This window comes from Nannobrachium achirus (assembly GCF_963921795.1).
Source record: "Nannobrachium achirus genome assembly, chromosome: 8".
In the NCBI taxonomy this organism is placed as follows: Eukaryota; Metazoa; Chordata; class Actinopteri; order Myctophiformes; family Myctophidae; genus Nannobrachium; species Nannobrachium achirus.
Genome location: NC_137817.1, coordinates 30008446 through 30031115, shown reverse-complemented (window position 1 = coordinate 30031115; position 22670 = coordinate 30008446). Strand labels below are relative to the sequence as shown.

The following is a 22670-nucleotide window of genomic DNA, read 5'->3' as shown; positions in this document are numbered from 1 at the left end:
GATTCCTTTAGTTCCTCGGCAGGATGTCAAACGTCAGAAAAGCCTATTATTCTTTGGGAAGGGGTGTGTGGCGTTCATTCTGCTTTCCAAAGTAGGCTAGTTCATCTCTCTGTCGGGCAACTTATGAGCGCTCAGGATCTGTTCATTCATGCCATTTCTGCTCCACCTCGGATAATAATTTGGTAAACATTTAATTCTGAATTCTGTTCTGTGCAGCTGAAAGTCCACGAATATCTCTATAAGGAATACATCACATTTAAGCCATGGCAATAACGGTCTTGTACGCGCTGTGCGTGTGGATATGTTTAATCTGTGTTTCGGTGGGAACTGGCTTCATTTATCAGTTCCCTGGGGTAACTGTGCAGCGCGTCAAATCAGAACCGAGCGGCATCACCGCCGGACCGCCGGGTACCGGATCACACAACAACCAACTCAGGTGAGTCCAGATTGGCTTGCACTCAGTAGGCTATTTAGCATAGTTTTTTCTGAGGAGGAGGACTCAAAACAACATTTAAAATTTAAATAGAATGAATTTGTTGTTTGGGTAACAATGCATTTAGGTGTTTTGAACGTTTTGGACTCATTCCATCTTGAAGTTCAGATTGAGTTTGGGTGTACAACAAGTTATGTTGTATATGATATGATAATTATGGGATGTTAATGTCGGGTCTCTGCTCTACATACATGTAAATTGTCCCTGTTGTTTTTTGACACTTTGATAACATTGAATTGAATTAATGATATGATATAGGCCTATGATATGATATGATATGATATGATATGATATGATATGACATACACGATATGATATGTGATATAATTTAATATAATATGATATCTCTGCTGTTTGGCAGAAACCACAAACCAGATGTCCAAAATATTATCTTTTCAGAGGAAAAAAGACATGTTTTTAGAACAACCAATACTGACTCATCAAAGTTGGTATGGTAACTTTATACAGCTCAAGTAGAGTTAGGAGGTTTTTGACCATTAATGTGTCTGAACTTTGTCATTCTAATCAATGACAGAAAAAACAGCAATCTCCAAAGGTAGTAGGTGGTTTGACTGACAGTTTTGAGGATCCAATGGAGTTAGGAGGTCTGGTCAGAAGTGCTTTTTAATACTTTTCATTGGTTCAATATTTGCAAAACTGTTCACACACACACACACAGACTTAAAGGGTGTATATATAAGACATTATTTTAACAGAATATTGTTTTTAATATCAATGTCTTTCACAACAAAACGCAGCACTGGAAATGGTTATTAGTATACCAGGGAAGAGAGCATTCCCCACTAGCTGAGTATCTTAAGATGGTTGGATGTGATGATAAGCCACAAATAGGCCAAAAGTTTGTTTTACCAATTATCAAGACATACGGGCAGTTGACAGTTTGCCATTGTTACTCATTGAAGTTGAATCTCCATCTGAATCCCTTTTATGCCCATATATGGAGATCCCTGCTCTGAGTATCTGACATCACTAATCCCTTTTATGCCCATATATGGAGATCCCTGCTCTGAGTATCTGACATCACTAATCCCTTTTATGCCCATATACAGTATGGAGATCCCTAACAGAATCCATTTTATGCCCATATATGGAGATACCTGCTCTGAGTATCTGACATCACTGTGATGTCACCTGTTTATGCCTAAATATGGAGATCCCTGCTCTGAGTATCTGACATCACTGCGATCTCACCTGTGATGTCACAGTGACACATCACCTCAGTATCTGTGATGTCACAGTGACACATCACCTCAGTATCAGGCGTTACACGTATACATTGAGCAGGGCAAAGGTGTGACGTGTGTGACGGACGGACGGACGGACGGACGGACGGCCGGTGGAGGTTTTCATACTAAACTGCGACCTTACGGTCGCAATAATCTCTTCCATATCTCCGTAGAGCTGTTGTATGATCTTTTCCATTGTGTGTTTCTATAGGAACTGGTGTCAGTATACTGTTTCCAGAACAGTAACGTGCCAGGTGCACAATGGGACTGAAACCACAGTTCAAAGAGTGTTTCAGGGCTGTCGATGGCCTGGACCCTGTGCCAAGCTAATCAGGTACTGTACTGTTTGTTGCAGAATCTTTAAATTATTTTTTAAAATTGTACAAAATGTTTCAGAACTTTTCAAAAGAGAGTTACAGATCTACAAGCACATTGCTAAAACACATACATTTAGAGTGTGTTTGTACAATGGCTATATTTTTGCTATTTGTCATACAACAAATAAGTGATTAATGTGTGTGTGATGATGTGCGTGCGTGCGTGTGTGTTCCTGTAGTGACTATGTGTTGTAATCCAGTTACAGGACTCTGGTCAGGCCTTCCTATAAAGTTGCCTACAGGCTTGTCACAGCACTGGAGTGGAAGTGTTGCCCTGGCTTTGTGGGAGAAGAGTGTCGTGAAGGTAAGCATCTTCCCTACACAGTTAAATCCAGAGTGTTCATTTATCTCTGAAAGCATACAAAATGACTACAGATTGTGTTGTATCAGATGTATCTAGCAACCCCCCCCCCCCCCCCACCCATCACAGACTCTGCCAGATGCTTACTTCTCATGTAGTGAAGAAAAGGGATTGCGCTATAAAATGTGGTCTGTATCTAAATCACTCAAAGATTGAAATAAAGATTCAAAGTATTGCTCATCTGTGCCTTGTTAGCAGTCCCAAGGAGATTAACCCACATCACTGACTTTTTTTGTTTGTTTGGTAATATAGCTTGGCAATGATGCTACTGTGAAGCACTTGGCTTTTAGATACCATTTTAAACTTGTGTTGAATTAAAGTTGAGAGCATGCTTTAGATTAGACTTTGGATCATGCACTGCAGTAAAAGGACAATTGAAAGGGTGCCGTGGTCTGTGGTTTTTGTACCTGCATCTTTATAGCCCTGTATTTAAGATTCTTCTCTGTTTTGTTAAGGAAGCATAGACTCCCCCCTCCCCTTCTCTGTCTCTCTATGCCAGTCTCTTTCTCTGGGTCTGTGTCTCTCCATCTCTCTTTTTGTCTTCCCTCCTGGCACTTTTGTCTACTGCAGTGGTTTTCAGCCATTTATAGGAGAATACAAATTACGAGACCAACAGTTGCCGGCCAAGGAGCAAAGATGTTAGCATTTGAGCAAAAATATCAAGGTACACCTGAAGTGACTTCGAGCCACACCGGTGTGCCTCTATATACAACTAACAGTTCAGAACCACTGACTGTAAGCCTGTATTATCACTATATGCTCTTACATAGACAGACAGAAGTAAAGCCATTTTGTCCCTCCGTCTAAATATGGCCATAGATGCAGCACAGCTAGTCAAGTGGAAGAAAAACCTCAAAGAAACGTTTAGTGGAGAAGCTTGTTAAAGTGGAAAGCAGTGGGTATTTTGCTCATGGGGAGTGCTGCTCCTGGACACCACAGACCGCAGACTGTTAGCCCAGTAAAGACTGAGGTTTTCACCCCGGGGCAAGCCACCAGGAGTCAGTCAGAGGAAATGGAGTGGGAGGATGGATGGAAGACTGATGTCAGGCTGTCTGTCTCAACTGCTTTACTTCTAGGATATTCACTGGCTCATCAGCACACTGAAACAAATGCATTCAATTACAGCTCTTTCAGAAATTCAGAAACAGAGACACTGTCCGATACGGTTGCAACTTTGTTGAGTTGTGCTGTACTGGCCATGACACAGTTGTTTGAACTGTTCTGCAATTTGGTCATTAATTGGTATCACATCCAACAACTTGGTAGGTTTTGGAGAGGTGAAAATACAGTAATTAGCATGTCATTGAACACATTGGCATGCACTGTCTAAATGTATCCATTCCAGGTTCCAACAACAACAGTTACATCAATGAAAGCGCTGGTGCTTGTTAGTGATAATTACCCACACCTAGCTCCATTTTGCATAATTACACATTGTTGCACTTGGACCGCCAGATTTTCTGAAAGTTAAGAAAACACACTAATAATTTCTAATGAAATAAACTTGTGCACATATCCCAAAAGCTTTTAGAAGCCATTATTTGCCCACCCATATATTATTCCAACATAAAGATTAACATGTAGGTATATCCGCCGAGACGGTAATGCCAGAGATTATGGTTCATTTGAGACCAAAGTGGTTGCAGGAGTGAGAAGAAGTAATCTGGCTGTTTGTTTAACCTTTGCTGAAATGTATTTGCACATTCTTTTTTTTTGAAAATATTTGTTTTATTGAGCACTTTATGAATAACAATACAATGTATCACAATATTTCTCACATTTGCCCATATTTTTTGTTATTTTTCTTCCTTCTTTCCCGTCCCCCCCAATGTTCCATGCTGTCTTTGCAGAACGCCTGGTTCACCCAGGCGCACCGCCAGAGATACTGATTCAAAGTCTTTGCTGTAGTTCTTTTTTTTCTCAAAAGACAACACATTTCAAGGGTATGCGGGTTTCACTTCTCAATAAGAAAATAAGAAAAAAACACACATTAAAGAAAGTATTTACATTTCTGCTGAGGAGGCACCGGGCAGTACACAAGAAGGGAACCAAACTCAAATAGTGGAATACAACAATAGGAGGGAGGGGTACGTTGGCTTACTATACATATATGAAACCTATTATAAGCAGGAGGATCAATGGAGTTATAAGGTATTTGCACATTCTAATGGGTAAAGCACAAGGAAAATCACCTCCATATGGCAAGAGAGAAGGCCAGGTTCTACTCAATAAGGAGACCTTACAGACTGAGGGTGATGTCACTGACAGTCTGCTTCACATTCAGTGGAGGGAGGATGTAGGGAGACACGGGAGGCACAGCGCCTGGCGGGGGTCAGATTGCTGGAGGCAGAGACACAGAGGAGACCGATGTATCACAAAAGGAGAGTGCATGTCCAACGAGGTGCGAGAAATATCAGAGAAATTAATGGCAAGAAGGTAAAAGTGTAAAGGGAAAGGAAAGAAAGAAAGAAAGGAAAAACAACAACGGCTGTAAAGGAGGGTTGAGGGGTCAGATCAGATGTAAGTGTGGAGAGCTTAGCTGGGTCCAGCTGCTGCTGCTTGTAGCTACGGCAGCAGCAGGGCTGGTTCTGTGGGAAAGTGGCCCCACTGAAATTAATGAGCGTGACACTCTGCAACCAGGCCTCCGTAATAAACGTGACCATGCTTAGATCAGGTTTTATTATGGGACATGATCATACTGCAGTACTGAAAAACCATGGAGATTAAGTTTACTCCAACTTACGTTTGCATTCTGATGCAATGGAAGCCAACTCTGGTCTAAGAATAGGTGTAATTTGTGTCCAAAACCAGAGCATGGAATTCTTGATTTTGGCATTAGGAAGGATGCTTTTGTTTTTGTTGATAATGGCAGCAACACAATTTGCTGTGTGTGTGTGTGTGTGTGTGTGTGTGTGTGTGTGTGTGTGTGTGTGTGTGTGTGTGTGTGTGTGTGTGTGTGTGTGTGTGTGTGCGTGCGTGCGTGCGTGCGTGCGTGCGTGCGTGCGTGCGTGCGTGCGTGCGTGCGTGCGTGCGTGCGTGCGTGCGTGCGTGCGTGCGTGCGTGCGTGCGTGCGTGCGTGCGTGCGTGCGTGCGTGCGTGCGTGCGTGCGTGCGTGCGTGCGTGCGTGCGTGCGTGCGTGCGTGCGTGCGTGCGTGCGTTTGTGTGTGTGTGTGTGTGCGTGCGTGCATGCATGCATGCATGCATGCATGCGCGCGCGTACGTGCGAGCGCATATATCCATATGTTTGTCACCCAATGTGCACTTCTGAGCACCAAAAAGGAACTTCACACCAGTTGTTTTATCAGACAGAGACGAGAGTCTTACCCACTGAAGATGACATCACCACTGGTTTTGGTTTGATGTGATTCTGGCTTGACATCAGAGGTCTCTTGGATCCCCAGAGATGCAGAGAAAGGACACACAAAGGAGCCCGGGGTTGGAGTCTTGTCTGAATCCATTCAAGAGATGCTTTGTCCTTCTCCTTTCTACATGTTCTCTTGTTTCATCTGCTCTGCCTTGACACCTTCTCCTTGACTCAAAACTCTTGTCACCATTGGGCCTTATCATATAAACAAAAACGACAGAATGAGAAGATGGAATGGAATAGCTAATTTGCTATTCCTGTCTTCAAAGAGCTCTTCTACGTTTTTGCGATGTATTTACAGTAATGTAGGTTTTTTGAGTGATTGCATGATTTTTCTTTTGCACAACGCCGAAACTAATCGGCATGACGCCTTTAGCATGTTTGAAATTGGCTTTCTTGTTTTTGGCTCTGTTGGGTTAAACAGCTTTATAAATATAACAGACTTAAATATGTTGGGGATTGTGTGGCCACATAATTGTATTGTTGCAAAGCTTGAACTGGTACGTGCTCCCTGCAGGAATGTGGGTGTTTTCTGAATATGTTTCGGTGACACCCTGACCGCGTATATATATTTTTTGACAGAACAAGAGTATTGGTCTAGTGTGGACTGCCTGTGTACAGTGCATCACAAGATTTACAGTTTACTTTCATTGGACCTGTGCTAACACATGACGGAATGGAACACATTTAGGAGAAATGTGTTAGTAATTTCCCTGCCGCTAGCCCCTGCCCCCTCTTCATTTTGTCACAGCAGCACCCTGATGCCTATCTGCACACACAATCATATTAACCAGAGGGACTGAGGGTAATTTCTGCCGATATGGGGAACAGAATCTATCAAGAGCTGGTGCCAGGACCTCCCTCGACAAAACCTGATGGGATCAGTGACCCCTGAACGTATACAGAGGTTCAGGGAAATGGGCTTAATAAGTTCAATGCTGATTGTACTGTAGTTGCACAGCACATGTTCCTTTCTTCTTTTCAGTATGTGAAACGTTCATACCACAGCTGTGAAGGTTTTGAAGTCACTGATTCCCGTCTCCAACTCAGAGGTATGGGATAAGAAGAAAGTGAGCTAAAAGTATTAGACTCCATTGTTGTAGAGATCATCTCGAATTGTCAGGCAAGCACCCACTGTTTACCTTGTACCTTTCATCCCTCTCTACCTCGACTTGCATTTTTTGTGACCCAGAGTAAATCTAACTGTCTTCCTTTAGTTTTTAATCCAGATCTCTTCTTTTCCCACTTGGCCCTTAGCTTTTCTTTGTTATGACAACCCCTGCTGAGCTCACAGTCTTCTGTATTCCTGTCCTCTTTCCACTTATCTCACTCCCTTACCCCCTGTCAGACCTCCATCCCTCGGCTCCTTTGAGTAAAGTGGTAAAACAGAACTGTATCCCACATGTGCTCTTTCAGACCACAACCGTTGCAGCTCAAGGGTATATGACTGATGTCTCTCTTACAGCCCTGGTTGTGCTCAAATATAGGTCAGACAGTAACCTCTGACCCCGGGGAGAGCTATGGGATAGCTCAGCTGTTCCCAGCTCTGGTCTGGCGTAGCTGATGGATGGTTCGTCTCTCCGCGTGCCTGCTGCGCCTTTGCATATCTTTCACCGGGTTTTGTCGGGCCTTCCTGTCTACTGTCTTTCTTACCATCTGCCCCTCTGCCTTTTCTCCTCTGTCTACCTGTCTGTCACTGGTCACCGTGTCATGCTTAATTTGTGATCTACAAGCTCACAAGCTTGTGAGCTTGTAGATTGGCTATTTTCAGCTCTAGACTGTACGACAAAATATAAATCGGCTTTAGTCTGAACCATTTGTGTGATTTTATTGGCCAGACAGACGATACCGGGTCAGGATCTTCATCCGTCTGTTGTCTGCTGTATTCAATTCTCGTTTTCTCCTTCATGGTCTTCTGACTTTCACTGGGCACTGCTACAGAATACTTCAAAGCAAAAAGAAAAGAAACATACACTATTGTCTGCCATTTTCCATGCATAGCTCCATGTCTATCCATGCAAAATTCACATAGCATCCCCTCATAGTATGAGGATGACTGTATGTCTGTGGAGCGAGAAGGGCATCCATCTCTATGGTGACTGCTGTGTTGTCGGTGTGTTAACCACTTGAACCCCAGCATCCCTATTCTTGGGGGAACAATCGCCAAAAATAGCCGATCTACCGTACAACCCACAATGGCTACTTTTGGTGAAAAGGTTTTGGTGTAAATAAAAAAAGAGTGCACCAAGTACAGTGCCACTCAAGTCCGTTTGGCTAAGATGAACTGGTAGTTGTCTTGGTAGCAGGGTTGGACTTGGTGAATGGTGATGGGATGAGTGGTTGCATTCTGAATGTATGAGAGAATGACAGAGAAATTAGAGACATTCCTGTTGAGGGTGTACTGTCATTGTTTCATTTGTATTATGACTACGCCTGATGCTGGAGGGGGGAAAGAGAGTTGAATATCGACTCTTTGTTGGGAATTCGTCATTATCACTAGTAGTGATAGACCGTGTCTCCGTCCGTGTGAAAGGATGGCACTGTTTTATGAGTATTTTATAGCAGACATATATATTCTTTTTTGCATGGCTTATCCTGGTAAAGCTTCACGAGGCTTGCTGGTAAAATGGAGAGTGGCCTGCCAGCAGCTAGATGAAAAAGGGCAGAATCGTCTCGCAATACAGAACTGGTCATGTTGGTTTCCAAAAACATCGCTTTTACGTTCTAACCACCGCCCTCTAGCTAGTCTGACTGACCAACCACAGTCTGACAGTGATTTAGGGTATGTTTGTAAATGCGTGGGCGCATGCAAACACAGAGGCATGCACATGGGTCTGGGGGGTGTTGGCTGTTCACATGCACAACATGCTCCATGCAGCCAGGCCTGAGGGGCTGTCAGCCAACCGTATAGTACACATACGCACACGCGCACGCACGCGCGCGCGCACACGCACACACACACACACACACACACACACACACACACACACACACACACACACTTGTACACATGGCACTCGCTTTTGTGTATATTGGGAATGTGACAGTCCCTCTTAAGTTGGTCCAGGAAGATGTTTCAATAAATCTTCCACCCATGGCTGTCCACATGCAGACAGAACAGGTATTTAGTGTCTATGGAAATTAGCATCCAGAGCTGTGTGCGTCATGGTTTGTTTTGTGGTTGTGTGTGTGTGTGTGTGTGTGTGTGTGTGTGTGTGTGTGTGTGTGTGTGTGTGTGTGTGTGTGTGTGTGTGTGTGTGTGTGTGTGTGTGTGTGTGTGTGTGTGTGTGTGTGTGTAGGTGCACACACACACACACACACACACACACACACACACACACACACACACACACACACACACACACACACACACACACATATGCGCGCGCGCGCACACACGCACGCACGCACGCACGCACGCACGCACGCACGCACGCACGCGCGCGTCATGCATGCGTGTGTGTCTGGACTGTGTCAGTATTTAAGAAAGGGAAGGACAAAAAGTGATTTGAACATGGTACTGTGTAATACTCCTTAATACTACTTACTGTAAAAAATGTACAATCAAGGGGCACGGTGGCGCAGTCGGTATGGTGCTGTCACTTCACAGCTAAAAGGTCCTGGTTTCGATTACCGCCGGGGACGCTGTGGGCGCTGGGGGCGTGTTCTCTCCTCCAATCAGTGCCAGTGGGGTTGGCAAAGGGGCCTTTCTTTGTGGAGTTTTCAGGTTCTCCCCGTGTCTCCTAGGGTAGGTACCCTCACAAAAACATGCAGTAATCCTGGTCTCTATACTGCCTCCCCCTGGCCAGCCGGAGCGCCTGATGGAGGGGAAAGGAACTGGTTGGAATAATGTGTTCCTTCCACGCGCTACGTCCAACCGGGGAAACTCCCCCCAGGTGAAAGGAAGTGACTTGGACTCCTCATGCATAGAAGGAAGCATGAGGTCAGTCCGTTGTCTCCCCAGGTTGGCAGAAGGAGTGTAGCGCCCAGGATTACATTAGATAATTGACACCGGGTGAAAAATTGGTTACAAAATCGTGGGATGAAAATTTAGACATTTTAAATGTGTAAAATCATGGTAGGGAAAATTCATGAATAGTGGGTTAGTAGTTTGCTTAAATGAAACATTGGCAGATAATTATAATTATAATAATTTTAATAAATGTATCCAACATATAATGAATTGATAATCTGGTCCAAAGATCCACATACTGTAGATACATTCTTTATATGAAACCAGTAAGACTCCCTAATCGGGAGATAAGCGACTGTCAGGTCACATGTATACACCACGGGCCGTGGAGTGGAGTAGTTAATTGTAGATCGGCTACTTTTGACTATTGTCCCATATTTTTCCCCCGGTGGCGTGGGGGTCCGCTGGGGGCCCCGGGGGTGGCTGGGCCCCCGGGGCCCCCCTGGGCGCCGGCCCTGTCTGTCCCGGTCGCTGGAGGGCGGAGTTTACGGCCTTTTTAGCGGGTTGCAGTGGCGGGGGTCCTACATACGGCTGTCTCCGCTCCACCGAGGCGGACGCGTGGGTTCCGGCCGCGGCTGTCCCGGTCGCTCCTAGCCCGAGTTACGGCATTTTATGTGCGCTGCAGTGGTGGGGGTCCTCCACTAGGGGGCGCGACCACTTTTGCATCCGTTCTGGAGGACCAGGAGTAAATACAAACTGTTTTATTTTGCCGGGGCATAAATAGTTTAATTTAACAAAAATATCCGTAGGCTATTGCTGATTGTGGTGTAAGGTTTCTGAGTACAACTGGTAGATAATTCAGAAGGCTGACACATTTAAAAGTTATATAATGGGACAATTCTGCATTTTACAACTAGCAGAACTCTGATTTTTCTACACAAATTATTTTGTTTTCTATGATAAAAGAGATGGTAATTGTGATCCATATGTAATCATTTAATTCTCCCCTGTATCAAATATGTCTGATGAAGTTAGGCTTGCTGTACAAAAACCTGGTTCTTCCTTAGTTCCTTTCCCTATGGAGCAGGACATACTTTCTATACTTCCTATTTATTTGGCTTCCTAGTAAAGACAACATGATTCTGAACCTTTCCCATGAGCAGAGAACAATCCAAGAAAAATAACTTTTCTTAATGTTGCCGTGGTGTAATCATGCACCCAAACACTCTCTATAGATGGTGGTCCCATTCTAAACATTGCATCAGCTCTCACACAACGGAAGTTTGGCTTTCTAACCCAATGTAATTAAATTCCAACTCCAAAAACAGAAATACCGCCTGCCTACCCTAGAAATCACTGTTGTTTTCCTCTGGTTCACATTTATGGTATATTGACTCAGCTCTGGTGTTTTCCTGTGGTGCAAGTTTATGATATAATAAGCGATGCCTGGATCCCAGCTTCATTCCAGGGCCTTGCTGGGGAGATGAGAAAGGGACATTGTAAGTTAACTCATTCGAAATTTGGGGGCCTCACTAACAGCTCTCAGTAGCTTTATACTTCAAAGTGCATCCAATAAGACAGTGGTGAATGACTGATGGGGAATGGAACCCCATTCACACATTGCAGCCTGTCAGGGACGTCACGAGGGGGGGAAAGTGGGACTGAGTTACTAGGCCCAAGGTGGAGGGGCCTTAAGTAATTTATACTTTAGCTATTTAAAAATAGAAGATGTACAAGCTCACAGCGTGGCACCGAGTGCCGCGCTGCAAGTTTGTAGATCTGCTTTAAGTCGTGAAAATGTGTGCAAATCTTTGAATTTATGTGAACATTTGTAACTCAAATTTTGCTTCTGGGGGTCCCTGGAACTAAATATTTTGAGATGGGGTCTATGGCCAAAAACATATTATTTTGGGGGTCCTTCACATGAAAAGGTTTGAGCATCACTGAAATAGAAACATAGGTTTTTCAAAAAACCTTCGAAGGATTTGAAATATTAAGACTTTGAAGAGAATTTTTCAAAAATAGCAGATCTACAAGCTATGTGAGCTTGTAGATTTGCTATTTTTCAATAGTTAAAGCACAAAATAATGCCTAATAATGCGTTCTCAGTCTAAATGGGTTAAACCCCCTCCCCCTATGAAGAACATTCATGGGGGGCCCGCGGTGAATCTTTGTACCCACCCAGGGCCCAGAATTTGGTGCGACACCCCTGCTGCCTGTGGTTAGTCATAAACCTTGGTATTGTGTTGTGAAGGCTCTGGTGAGCCGGGTGAGGTCATTAGGGAGAGCAAAAACATGCAAACATGTTTAATCAGGTCTTTTCCTCATTAAGGAAACCTCAGTAGCAACTTCTAGCAAGACACAACAAAGGACTCATACGGGTCATTTTGGCCTCAGATAAGCACAGTAGTTCAGCAGTGCTCAGTATGTGGGCAGATGAAGGAATGTGTTTTGGGCTGAGCTGTGTTGATTGTTGTTTCCGTTTGTGGATGTGTTCTAGGCTAGACCAATCAGGGACTTGGAAGTCTTTGGAAAACCACATACTAGGATTATACTCACACTTGTAGACATATACTTGTGCACTCATGTACACACGCACGCGCGCACATACTGTACACACACACGCACACACACACACACACACACACACACACACACTCACACACACACACACACACACACACACACACACACACACACACACACACACACACACACACACACATCCTGTCCTATTTCTGTGAAGTGAAAACCTCAATGGCTGTTGTGCTGTGGTCAGAGACTATGATTTCGGCAGACCATAGCTGTTTGGCTCATTTTGTTTCGTGTTTTGCGTTATGAGTGCCAGTTGTTCCTAGTTCTTGGCATTTTACCTCATTAGGTATCCTCACTATGACCGCAGTGTGGGTGGGTTCCATCTGTGGAACGGACAGCTGACATTCCACACTACTTATGATCCTTGAGAGCCTCGAGGTTGCTATTTAGGTTCTTACAGTATTTAGAATAAATGCGGGGTTCCAAGATTGCTATAGAAACATAATTTGTCTGCGTTGCTGTAACTAATGGCTTGACTGTTGAGTGTCATGGTTCGTGAAAGAGATTGGGCAAAATAGCTTCTGGCAACTGGTGCACAACGGGATGTGCCAGTCAAAGTGTGCCGGTGTGTGAGTGAATGAGTGAGTGAGTGAGTGAGTGAGTGAGTGAGTGAGTGAGTGAGTGGAAAGGTATGTGTAACCCCTAGACGTTGGTGTATCTAGTAGAGAATGTGTTCCCAGTGTCTGGGTACACAGAGAGGCATTGCAAGTGGGCAGACAGAGAGAAAACATGCCGACTCAGAAGATGTTCAAGTCAAGTGTGTGTGTGTGTGTGTGTGTGTGTGTGTGTGTGTGTGTGTGTGTGTGTGTGTGTGTGTGTGTGTGTGTGTGTGTGTGTGTGTGTGTGTGTGTGTGTGTGTGTGTGTGTGTGTGTGTGTGTGTGTGCGCGCGTGAGCGCGCGCGTGCGTGTGCGTGTGTGTGCTTGGTTGTGTGCACGTATGCGAGCGTGCGTTTGTGCTCGCTCGCTCGCATGTGTGTAGGTATGAGTGTGTTGGACAGTGAAGGACAGAGAGAATGGGAAGACAGATCTGATAATATTTAGTCTGTCTAAGTGAGGGACATGATTTAAGGAAGATTTTCTTGTAAATTCCTTGATATTGTTTGATGGTCATTGTTCTTGTGTCTTTTGGAATGACCAGTTCTGCATTGTGCAGACATACTGCTGGCATTGCCAGGAGACAAGAAAAAAGTCACACCAGTGTGAACTGAGCGGTGGTGTCGATTAATTTCAAGGCTGTGTGTGTGTGTGTGTGTGTGTGTGTGTGTGTGTGTGTGTGTGTGTGTGTGTGTGTGTGTGTGTGTGTGTGTGTGTGTGTGTGTGTGTGTGTGTGTGTGTGTGTGCGTGCACATTTCAAGGCTGCTCAACAGCACCTCTCTGGTCACCCAGCGGTACCCAGGCTACATACTACAGACAGACAAACACACACACACACACACACACACACACACACACACACACACACATAGCCACACAGGTATAAAAAGCTAGATACCTCCTCCGCCATTGCAGTTCATTGGCGCAACTGGTAAAACATTACTGGCGGAAGTGCGGAACTGTGGAACTGTGGAACGCACTCTGCCCCCTGCTGTGGGAAAGAGGGAGTCCCGCCAGTCCAGCGCCAGTCCCGCATCTGATTGGCCTACCGAGCGTCCCATTCTGTCACGCCCAAGGAAGCGTCCTTCAGAATTCAGGAAGCTTGCCAGTCCTCTTTTACCAACGCCCCCTGTCGGAGGAGGCGTCTACCTTTATATGTCTATGCATAGCCGCATACACACACAGCTACATATAGGAGTGGTGTGACCACTGCTCAAAAAAGATGATGACGGGTAATAAAAGAAAGAAAGGAAGGAAAAGGAAGGAAGGGGGGCATAGAGCATCGTAGTTTAAGCCCCGCCCGCCCCCTGAAAAAAAGACGAGGATACAAGTTGTACCCTTGTCTTTTTTTCAGCTTTCTAATTAATCGTTGCATGCAAAAAATAGTGTTTATTGTCATGATTACCCACCAGCCGGGGTGGCTTTGTCAGAGGCTTAAAATACGTTTAAATAAATACTTTATGAAATGTCTATGGATGAAATGCATGGGGGAAAACGCTTCCGACACCGGAGTGAGGGCGGGCGGGGCTTAAACTGCGATGCTCTATGTGTGTGTGAGGTCTATAATCAATAATAATTATCTAATTATCATGCCGTCTCTCTTTTGTAGCCTCATATCTCTGTGCACAGACTGTACATCAATCTTCCCTCTCTCTCTCTGCCACATAACCTCTCTGACAGATTATAAGACATTAATTAAAGTGTGTTCTCTCACTCTCTCTCTCTCTCTCTCTCTCTCTCTCTCTCTCTCTCTCTCTCTCTCTAATTCCTATAGAGTGTATGAACTGCACCAGCTTCACTGATATGAGCAGCAGACTGCATGCCATTGAGTCCAAGGTAATGTCGACCTCACATCAACCTTCCATGCATGGATATAAAATATATAAAAGTGGAGGCATTAAGAATATTTATGCATTTAGTCCTGAAGTTCCCGAAGAGCCCTCATTCCCGGAGAGAATTTGATATTTTTAGTGTCTCTGAGCCAGCCAGTCAGCCAGTTCATTAATCAATGTACAGACTATACACATATACTACAAAGTGCAGATGTATCTGCTGTGTGTGTATACAGATAAAACTGCTAGAGAACACAACTTCCTCTACATCATTGGTGAACCATTTACCAGAGGGGTCCTCAGACAATGAGGTGGATGTACCCCAACCCACTCCTGTAGGACCCCCATCATACCTACCGCCAGGTAATGTAGGAAAAAAGCCACTCGCTAATGCTCTAGAGTCCAGTCTAAATGTATGCAATAACTTGGGAGGCTCTCTCCATTCCGACATGTCGCCACTCCGAAATTGACTTCTTATTGTCGGAGTGGCGACACTCCCATAGGGGTTAGGTTTAGGGTTAGAGATAGGGTTAGTGTCGTAATGGAGACATGTCGGAAAGGAGACATGTCGGAGTGGAGAGATGCACTCCAATAACTTTTTACCATTCAAGTGCATTTGTCCAATACCCAAAGAAATTGGTCAGAAATGGTACAGAATATTATATGGTGTTTTCCTTTTTTTTACCAAGGAGGAAGGGGGGCTCCTGGGCCTGTCGGACCACCAGGGCTTCCTGGTTCTGCTGGACCCCCTGGACCGTCTGGGAGAGCAGGCTTTCCCGGACCCATAGGTGAAATTCCATATTCCATATTCACTCGGTGGACATTTTGCTCTTACATCATACTTGGGGGATGGAAAAGTGAATAATTATGGTCAATGCTCTTTTATTGTCTTAAGTCCGATTCGCTTTGGACTAACATTACCTGAGGACGAGGGGTAATGTAATCTTTACCCCACGTCGTCTGTGATTATTACAGACATGGTCAATTCGCACGGGATTAAAAAAGCAGACGACTTCATTGATCTTTACATTTTACCTGGGAATCTCAGATTAAACTAATCCTGTGCAAATCGGACTTAAGATGCTGATTTGGAATTGTTTGTGATGTTTTTTTGGTTAGACACAATTATATTATCAGTATGTAAGTGGCTGAATAAGCACAGCAAGTTCTTTTTTCATAGCGCAAGAATCACTATTAATAGTCTGAAACTATGTAGATTTTGATCTGTGGAGCCATGTTGGCTGTGGGGCCAACTGGCTGTAAATCAGGCCTCATTTGTTAGCTGTCAGCACAACCGTCTGTTCTGTCATGTAACTGTACCGTTTCCTATGCAAACTTCTAATAAATACTTCAGTCAAAATCAATCATGGTTTAAAAACCTTTTTGTCCAGTTTGATTTCACATTGTATTATTACCGGTACATCTTTGTAATATTAGCATGTATCACATTTGTCCACAATGTTCAGGGCCAAAGGGGGAGAGAGGTTCACCTGGGCTGTTGGGTCTTCCTGGCCCTCCTGGCCCTCCAGGGCTCCCAGGGTCCCACTCCTCTATCCCACTTAGAGGTGATGTGTTTGGGATACATCCGTCAGGTGAGTCGGTTACCCCACCCCTGGCTCCTAGAGCAAAACCCAAATGAATATTTGCATGGGTGGTGCTAGAGAGGAGAGGGCATGATGCCACTTAGATCAATAGGATTCATCCTGCAATCTGCCCATTAGATTGTGAGATATCTTGCATGCATGTTGACATTTTGTCACCAAAATCAGTATTGGAAGAAGAATAACTTCAACTTTAGATATAACTGCAGAGAAAATGAAACAAAAATAAGTAAATCTAAAATTGGATGGTTTTTGCCTATTCCAAAACTACAAGTAATGTTTTTTTTTTGTTTGTTTGTTTTTTTTGTTTGTTTTTTTACTTGTGGAAAATGACTTTGGGTACTTTCCTATTTTCAGAGATTTAACTTATCAATTTCATGAATATATGAATCATATTGTTCCTTGGTTGTACAATCATCAACCATATGACAAAGTATTTATTATGGGAAATGGGTTAAGATAGGGCACTTTTATCAAAGGTGATTGTCACAAATATGATTATGATTAGTTTAAGGTTTTGATAAACACCACAAAATGGTAAATGGTGCATTTATATAGCCTAGCGCCTTTATCCAAGGTGCTTTACAGAGATTGTTCATTACATTCACCCATTCCATTCACCGATGGCAGAGGAAACCATGCAAGGCACCAACCTGCTCACCGGGAGCAACTAGGGGTTCAGAGTCTTGCTCAAGGACTCTTTGACACTAACTCTGGGGGAGCCCGGGATCGGACTGGGAACCTTTCGGGGACCCTCCGTGTTCTAATGACGGTTTCTCTACCCCTGAGCCACTACCGCCTCAAGTTCAGTAATGTTAAAATATAACAATTAGCTGATCTTATTTGTATTACTTTTCATAGTAAACATAATAAAATACACATATTTAAATGTGTTGAACTGTAGACCAATACAGTAGAATACTAAGCTCCCATATTCAATACTCATTGGTCACCACAGGAGGGCAGTAGATGCCCATGCCATAATCATCAGCTCATGAGCACTGCTGGCTCCGATTAAGCTTTTGGCTGGGTCTGTCTTTATAAGCCAGAGACTGTGTCTGTGGGTCTGGAACTATGTAGATTTGGGTCTGTGGGACCATGTTGGCTGTGGGGGCCAACTGGCTGTAAATCAGGCCTAATTTGTTAGCTGTCAGCACAACAGTCTGTGCTGGGGGAATGGGCTGGGGCCCAGGGCCAAACTGGGCCCGTTATAAACAGGGGAGGAGATATTCTGCCACTCATATAAACTCTCCAGGGGGAGGGAGCCAGGCAAGGGGAAACTAACATCATAAAATTGGTTCCAGGGGGAATTTTGCTTCTGCTACAACCCTTTAGTCTAGTGGACTGCATTCATAACTGTGCATAGCTGTGCTATCTCATGGGGCTTAAACTGATACAGAACTCAAGTACTGAAGTGGATAGTGAAGTACTGCTTGGGTTTAAACATTACCTATACCGAACAGTCATGTAAACCACGTCATTGATGCGCCAAAGCAAAGAATATACCAAAGATTCAGCAATGCCGGCACAGTAACTGAAATTGGGGCTTGTAATAAGGCCACTTTTGCACTGACCACTTGTTACCAATCTCACCTTCACATGGCAGATTAAAGCCCTGTTTAGCCATTAACCTCTATCCTGACTCTTGGTCCTAGATATATGAAATGTGACCCAAAACTGTTTAGAAAATCTTTCTTAACTCACCTCTAACTTATCTCAAGATTAGCATTAGGCTAGATTATTTGACCTCAGATCTTAACCATTAGGTAAGGATAAACTACTTTTTATTTCAATGCTCTGGACACCCGCCGTTTAGTCAAGGTCACTCTTGCACACAATCATTTTAGTTAAATGGTTAAAAGATTTGCTGGGGTCCCATTCAGATCTTCATGACAAGCTCTGGGAAATGTAATCGCTCCTATGTGTTGAAATAAGATAGGAAGAAGCAGGTGTGTGGGGGAAATAGAGGGAAACATTTCTTTAACAATCTGTAAATCCATTTCTTGCTCTAATGTGTTTTTCAGCGGACCTCAGTCAGGTTTTAATAAGCTCTGGGAAATAGGCCTGACTCCTGTCACACCTGCTTTCTGCTCCACAGTTTTGGAGAGAGAGGAGGAGGGGTGTGTGTGTGTGCGTGTGTGCGTGCGTGCGTGCGTGCGTGCGTGCGTGCGTGCGTGCGTGCGTGTGTGCGCACTGTGCACGCAAAGCAAAGGAAGGGAGGGGAGGAGGGAGGAGGGGGTGCATTGTCTGTCAAACCAATGTTTCTGGCAGCAAGTATAGATTTCCATGTTCACACTGTTTATGATGCCAACTCAGGGTTAAGGGTGGCAGTGGCCTTAATGAAACACAATGTACCACAGATTAGAATGCAGAATACTATAGATTTGAAGTAAAGGTTCATGTTTCATACAGTAGCTAACTAGTAACATTGCTGTCATAAAGTATGCTTGACTTTAAATGAGTTAAAAAGGAATCATTGCTATAGGCTACATGTGTGTTTGGTAACAGAGGTCTATCTGTCTCTTTAGAAAAGAGAAAATACATTTTGGGATACCAATTTTGTCCAGTCAGGAGAGATAACTAATATAGATTACACCGTACACATGAAAGTGGCAGTGATTACACAAAGAAATGAGCAGACAAAATTAGAATTGGAACAGTATAAATTTCAAACTGATGAATGGATTCTTTTTCCTGGTTGGATGAAATTGGCAACCCGCAGGGAGACCCCTGCACGTTTCTGAACACTCTATAGCAATAATTACTATAGAGCTTTAACTTTTCAAGAAAAGAACATTTGTTTTAACAAAAACATTGCACTCAACACTTTTTTGTTTGTTTACTTTAATCTTTCTGTGAAAGAAGAGTCTTTGTTCTGAACGCAATTAATTCTTAGTCAAAAGACCTTGTAGTTTGGATGTTGTATTTTCAACAAAGGTCCCTGGACGACTAAAAGATAGCTACACATGTTCTTTACTTTTCTATTTAGTAGCACAAAACCCGAACTGTCTCTTAAATGTATTGTTTGTGTGTTGTCCAGAGGAGAACCCATTGCATCCAACTCTTCGGGTTCCTGAGACAATCCCAGGCCCTCCAGGTCCATCTGGCCCTCGAGGGCCCACAGGTACACCCTAACTGCTGTTTCCAATTGTCACAGACAGAAAAACATCACAGAACCACTATGCTCAAAACATTTCCTCAATTCAGAACAGTTCATGCTAAAATTCCTCTGAAATATGACATCTCTTGGAAACTATCGTATTGTTTAATGTTTGTGACATGACAGGCCCTCCAGGACCACAGGGACCTCCAGGGATCCCAGGTCTTCCGGGGCAAGATGTGAGTATTGATTATTCTGTTTGGACTTTGGCCCGCCCAGGGGATGGTGAGAGTCCTCCGACAGAGATGATTTCACTCATTAATGATTATTGAAGATATGAAAACGTGTCCATGCAGTGAATCTCTTAATTGACGCAGACAACATAATGTGTATTTCTCTGTTTCATGTGCTTCAGGGTGAAAGAGGTTTACAAGGCAAGGGTGGAGATCCTGGGCTAAAGGGAGATCTAGGAGAAAGAGTGAGTTCCTGACAGTTAACCACCACAGTGTTCCCTTTCTGGACATGACATAGGCGAACTTTGCACACAAATTTCAGGTCTACAAGCTCACAACACGTTTTGAGATTTAGGTTTAGTGTAAATCTATTTGATGAAGCGATTTAGTGTAGAGGGGAAAAGGAGGTACCAAGTAAAGACCCCTGGGGGACCCTGGTCAACAAAGAAGACGGATTTAGGAGGTAAAGAAAAATATATTAGATTAGTGGGTTCAATGTATTGGATTCTATCATAACACCTTTTGATTCCATTTGATAAATGGCCCTGGCTGTCAAACATTGTTTTAACACATGCAAAAGGTGAACAAGGTTCGCTTCAAAGGCTCCGAGCCATGACTAATCCGTCTCTTTCATTCCAAGACCTGACCTCACTAATCAGAGGAGCCATGTCACATCACCTCGGTACTGGGCTTCACCTGGGCCTCTGACTTTTAACCTGATCTCCTGTGATTAAATATTGGATATTTGGGGAAATGGGGTATTTAAAACACTAAAGCATGTAGGTGTGTAATGTGTAACATTATGACGATTATTATTATTTTTACCAGGGGCCTCCAGGTTTAAGAGGCGAGCAAGGCCTACATGTGAGTAGAAATCGGTTCTGTACACACACACACACACACACACACACACACACACACACACACACACACACACACACACACACACACACACACACACACACACACACACACCCCACATGACATGGCTGGCGTTATTATTTTGCTGGCATTATTATTTTTCTGCATTCACAGGGATCCCCAGGGCTGAAGGGTGAACCAGGGGAGGGCTTGTCTGAGGTAAGAGAATGCAGTATTAATGTTGTTCCACGCTGAGCTAAGCTGAACAATGTTCCCAAATAGACTGATCCTGTGCTGCTGTTCTGTTCAGGGCGAAGGCATTCAGCAGCTCAGGGAGGCTCTGAAGATCCTCGCCGAGAGGGTTCTGATCCTAGAACACATGATCGGCATTCATGGTAAGGAGGATGAAGATTAAAAATGGAAGATTGATGTCTGACTTCAAATGTATATGAAAGGAATACTAGAACGTTCGCCCCAAAACACAGTCGTCTTGGGCATCTATACGGCAGAACGGTCTCTGCATGGTATTCCTAAACGTAACCTCTGTAAACTATGCCTAAACGGTTAAACCAAACCTTATTCCTAAAGGTAACCTCAGTAAAACGGTGCCAAAACTTAACCCTATTCCCAATCTTAACCCAAATAAAACTATGCCTAACCCTAAACATATTTCTAACCTTATCCTCAGTAAAACACAAGAATACAAGAACCACCCCACCAAACGGTCGAGCGTGTTTTAAGGAGAGCATTCCGTTTACCTATGAATGGTGTTATTTGGTGATGATTATTGAGAATGAATTCTTCATTCATTCAGTTACAACATTGAAGGGCCTTTTGTATATTTGTTTTCTTGTGTTTTCTTTGTCTTGGTACAGAGAGCCCAGAAGGATCTGGACTTGGCGGTCTGTTGGATCCCCTGTCTTTCTCTGCTTTTAAGACCAAACGCCTCCAGCCCAGTCAAACGCCTTCTCGTCCTCAGACACTGGGAGAGAAACAAAGACAAGGTCTTTCTTGAAGGCACCGCAGCATTTCAGCTTGATTCATATTTTGCTCTACAGCGGTGTCGCTGGCCCAAAATATCTACAAGCTCACAATGCTTTGCATTGTGGTGCATTATGAGTTGTGAGCTTGTATGTGTATAAATCAAGCATTAGAGTAAATGTGTGTGTGTGTGTGTGTGTGTGTGTGTGTGTGTGTGGTGTCTGTGTATAAATATATCTGTGTGTGTGTGTGTGTGTGTGTGTGTGTGTGTGTGTGTGTGTGTGTGTGTGTGTGTGTGTGTGTGTGTGTGTGTGTGTGTGTGTGTGTTGGTGTGCAGGGCTATCATACAGCAGTGAAAGATGATAATGATTCATTGGACCAGGGGAAGGTTTGGGTCCCACATTATTCATGTTATCATTATTATATGTTTTAAGGGGCATAGTATCATATCTTTTCATGGGGCCCAGATTTCCCGGAAACAGTCCTGTGTGTAAGGAATGTTTATCATTATTATTATTTGCTTGACTAGATGTGCAATTTTCATACTATGTACTGTAATATCTTTTGTTTCAACCTCTATTAGAATTTGTGTGTAACTGTGTATTGTCTTCTTTTTGCTGTAAAAATAAATTTGTCGTAATACGGTTACTTGAAATTACAATTTTGTAGACATGAGATGCTGAGCATTTCATCCATTGAAGTACAGTAAAGTCCACATGTTCACTCACTGTGTTGCTGTATTCCCTTTGTCTGGATAACTTTAATAGTAGCACTTAAAAAAACCTTGTTCAATGAAATATGATCACATAAACTGTTATGAGGAGACCTGACATCTGTCTTTCCTCAGCACTCTGCTGTACAGTGTCTCCAGATGTCAGTTATGCTGCTGGCTGATCTATAGCATGATGTTCGAGTGTGAGAGCCAAACCCAGCCCACACTCTTTCTCTTTAAATACTTTCTGTTGAACAACCTCGGTGGTTATCTTTTGCTGGCCTGTCAAATGCATTCTCCCTCTTCTCTTCTCTTCTCTCCTCTCCTCTCCACTCTTTGCTCTGCTCTCCTCTCCTCTGCCTTGTTAAAACTGAGGTAAGACATGACAAGCTGCCAAGAACTGCTG

General features: G+C 43.8%; 1 protein-coding gene across 1 annotated transcript; it reads left to right on the top strand.

Annotated features, from left to right (window-relative positions):
• Positions 1 to 263: 263 nt before the first annotated feature.
• col26a1 (collagen, type XXVI, alpha 1) lies at positions 264 to 21586 on the top strand (the record flags this gene model as incomplete). Its single annotated transcript, XM_080731816.1, has 14 exons — positions 264 to 436; positions 1952 to 2074; positions 2318 to 2421; positions 14719 to 14780; positions 15013 to 15139; positions 15466 to 15564; positions 16243 to 16368; positions 19418 to 19501; positions 19664 to 19716; positions 19893 to 19955; positions 20539 to 20574; positions 20746 to 20790; positions 20882 to 20966; positions 21447 to 21586. The coding sequence occupies 14 exons, from the start codon at positions 264 to 266 to the stop codon at positions 21584 to 21586; spliced, it is 1320 nt and encodes a 439-aa protein (XP_080587942.1).
• Positions 21587 to 22670: the final 1084 nt, after the last annotated feature.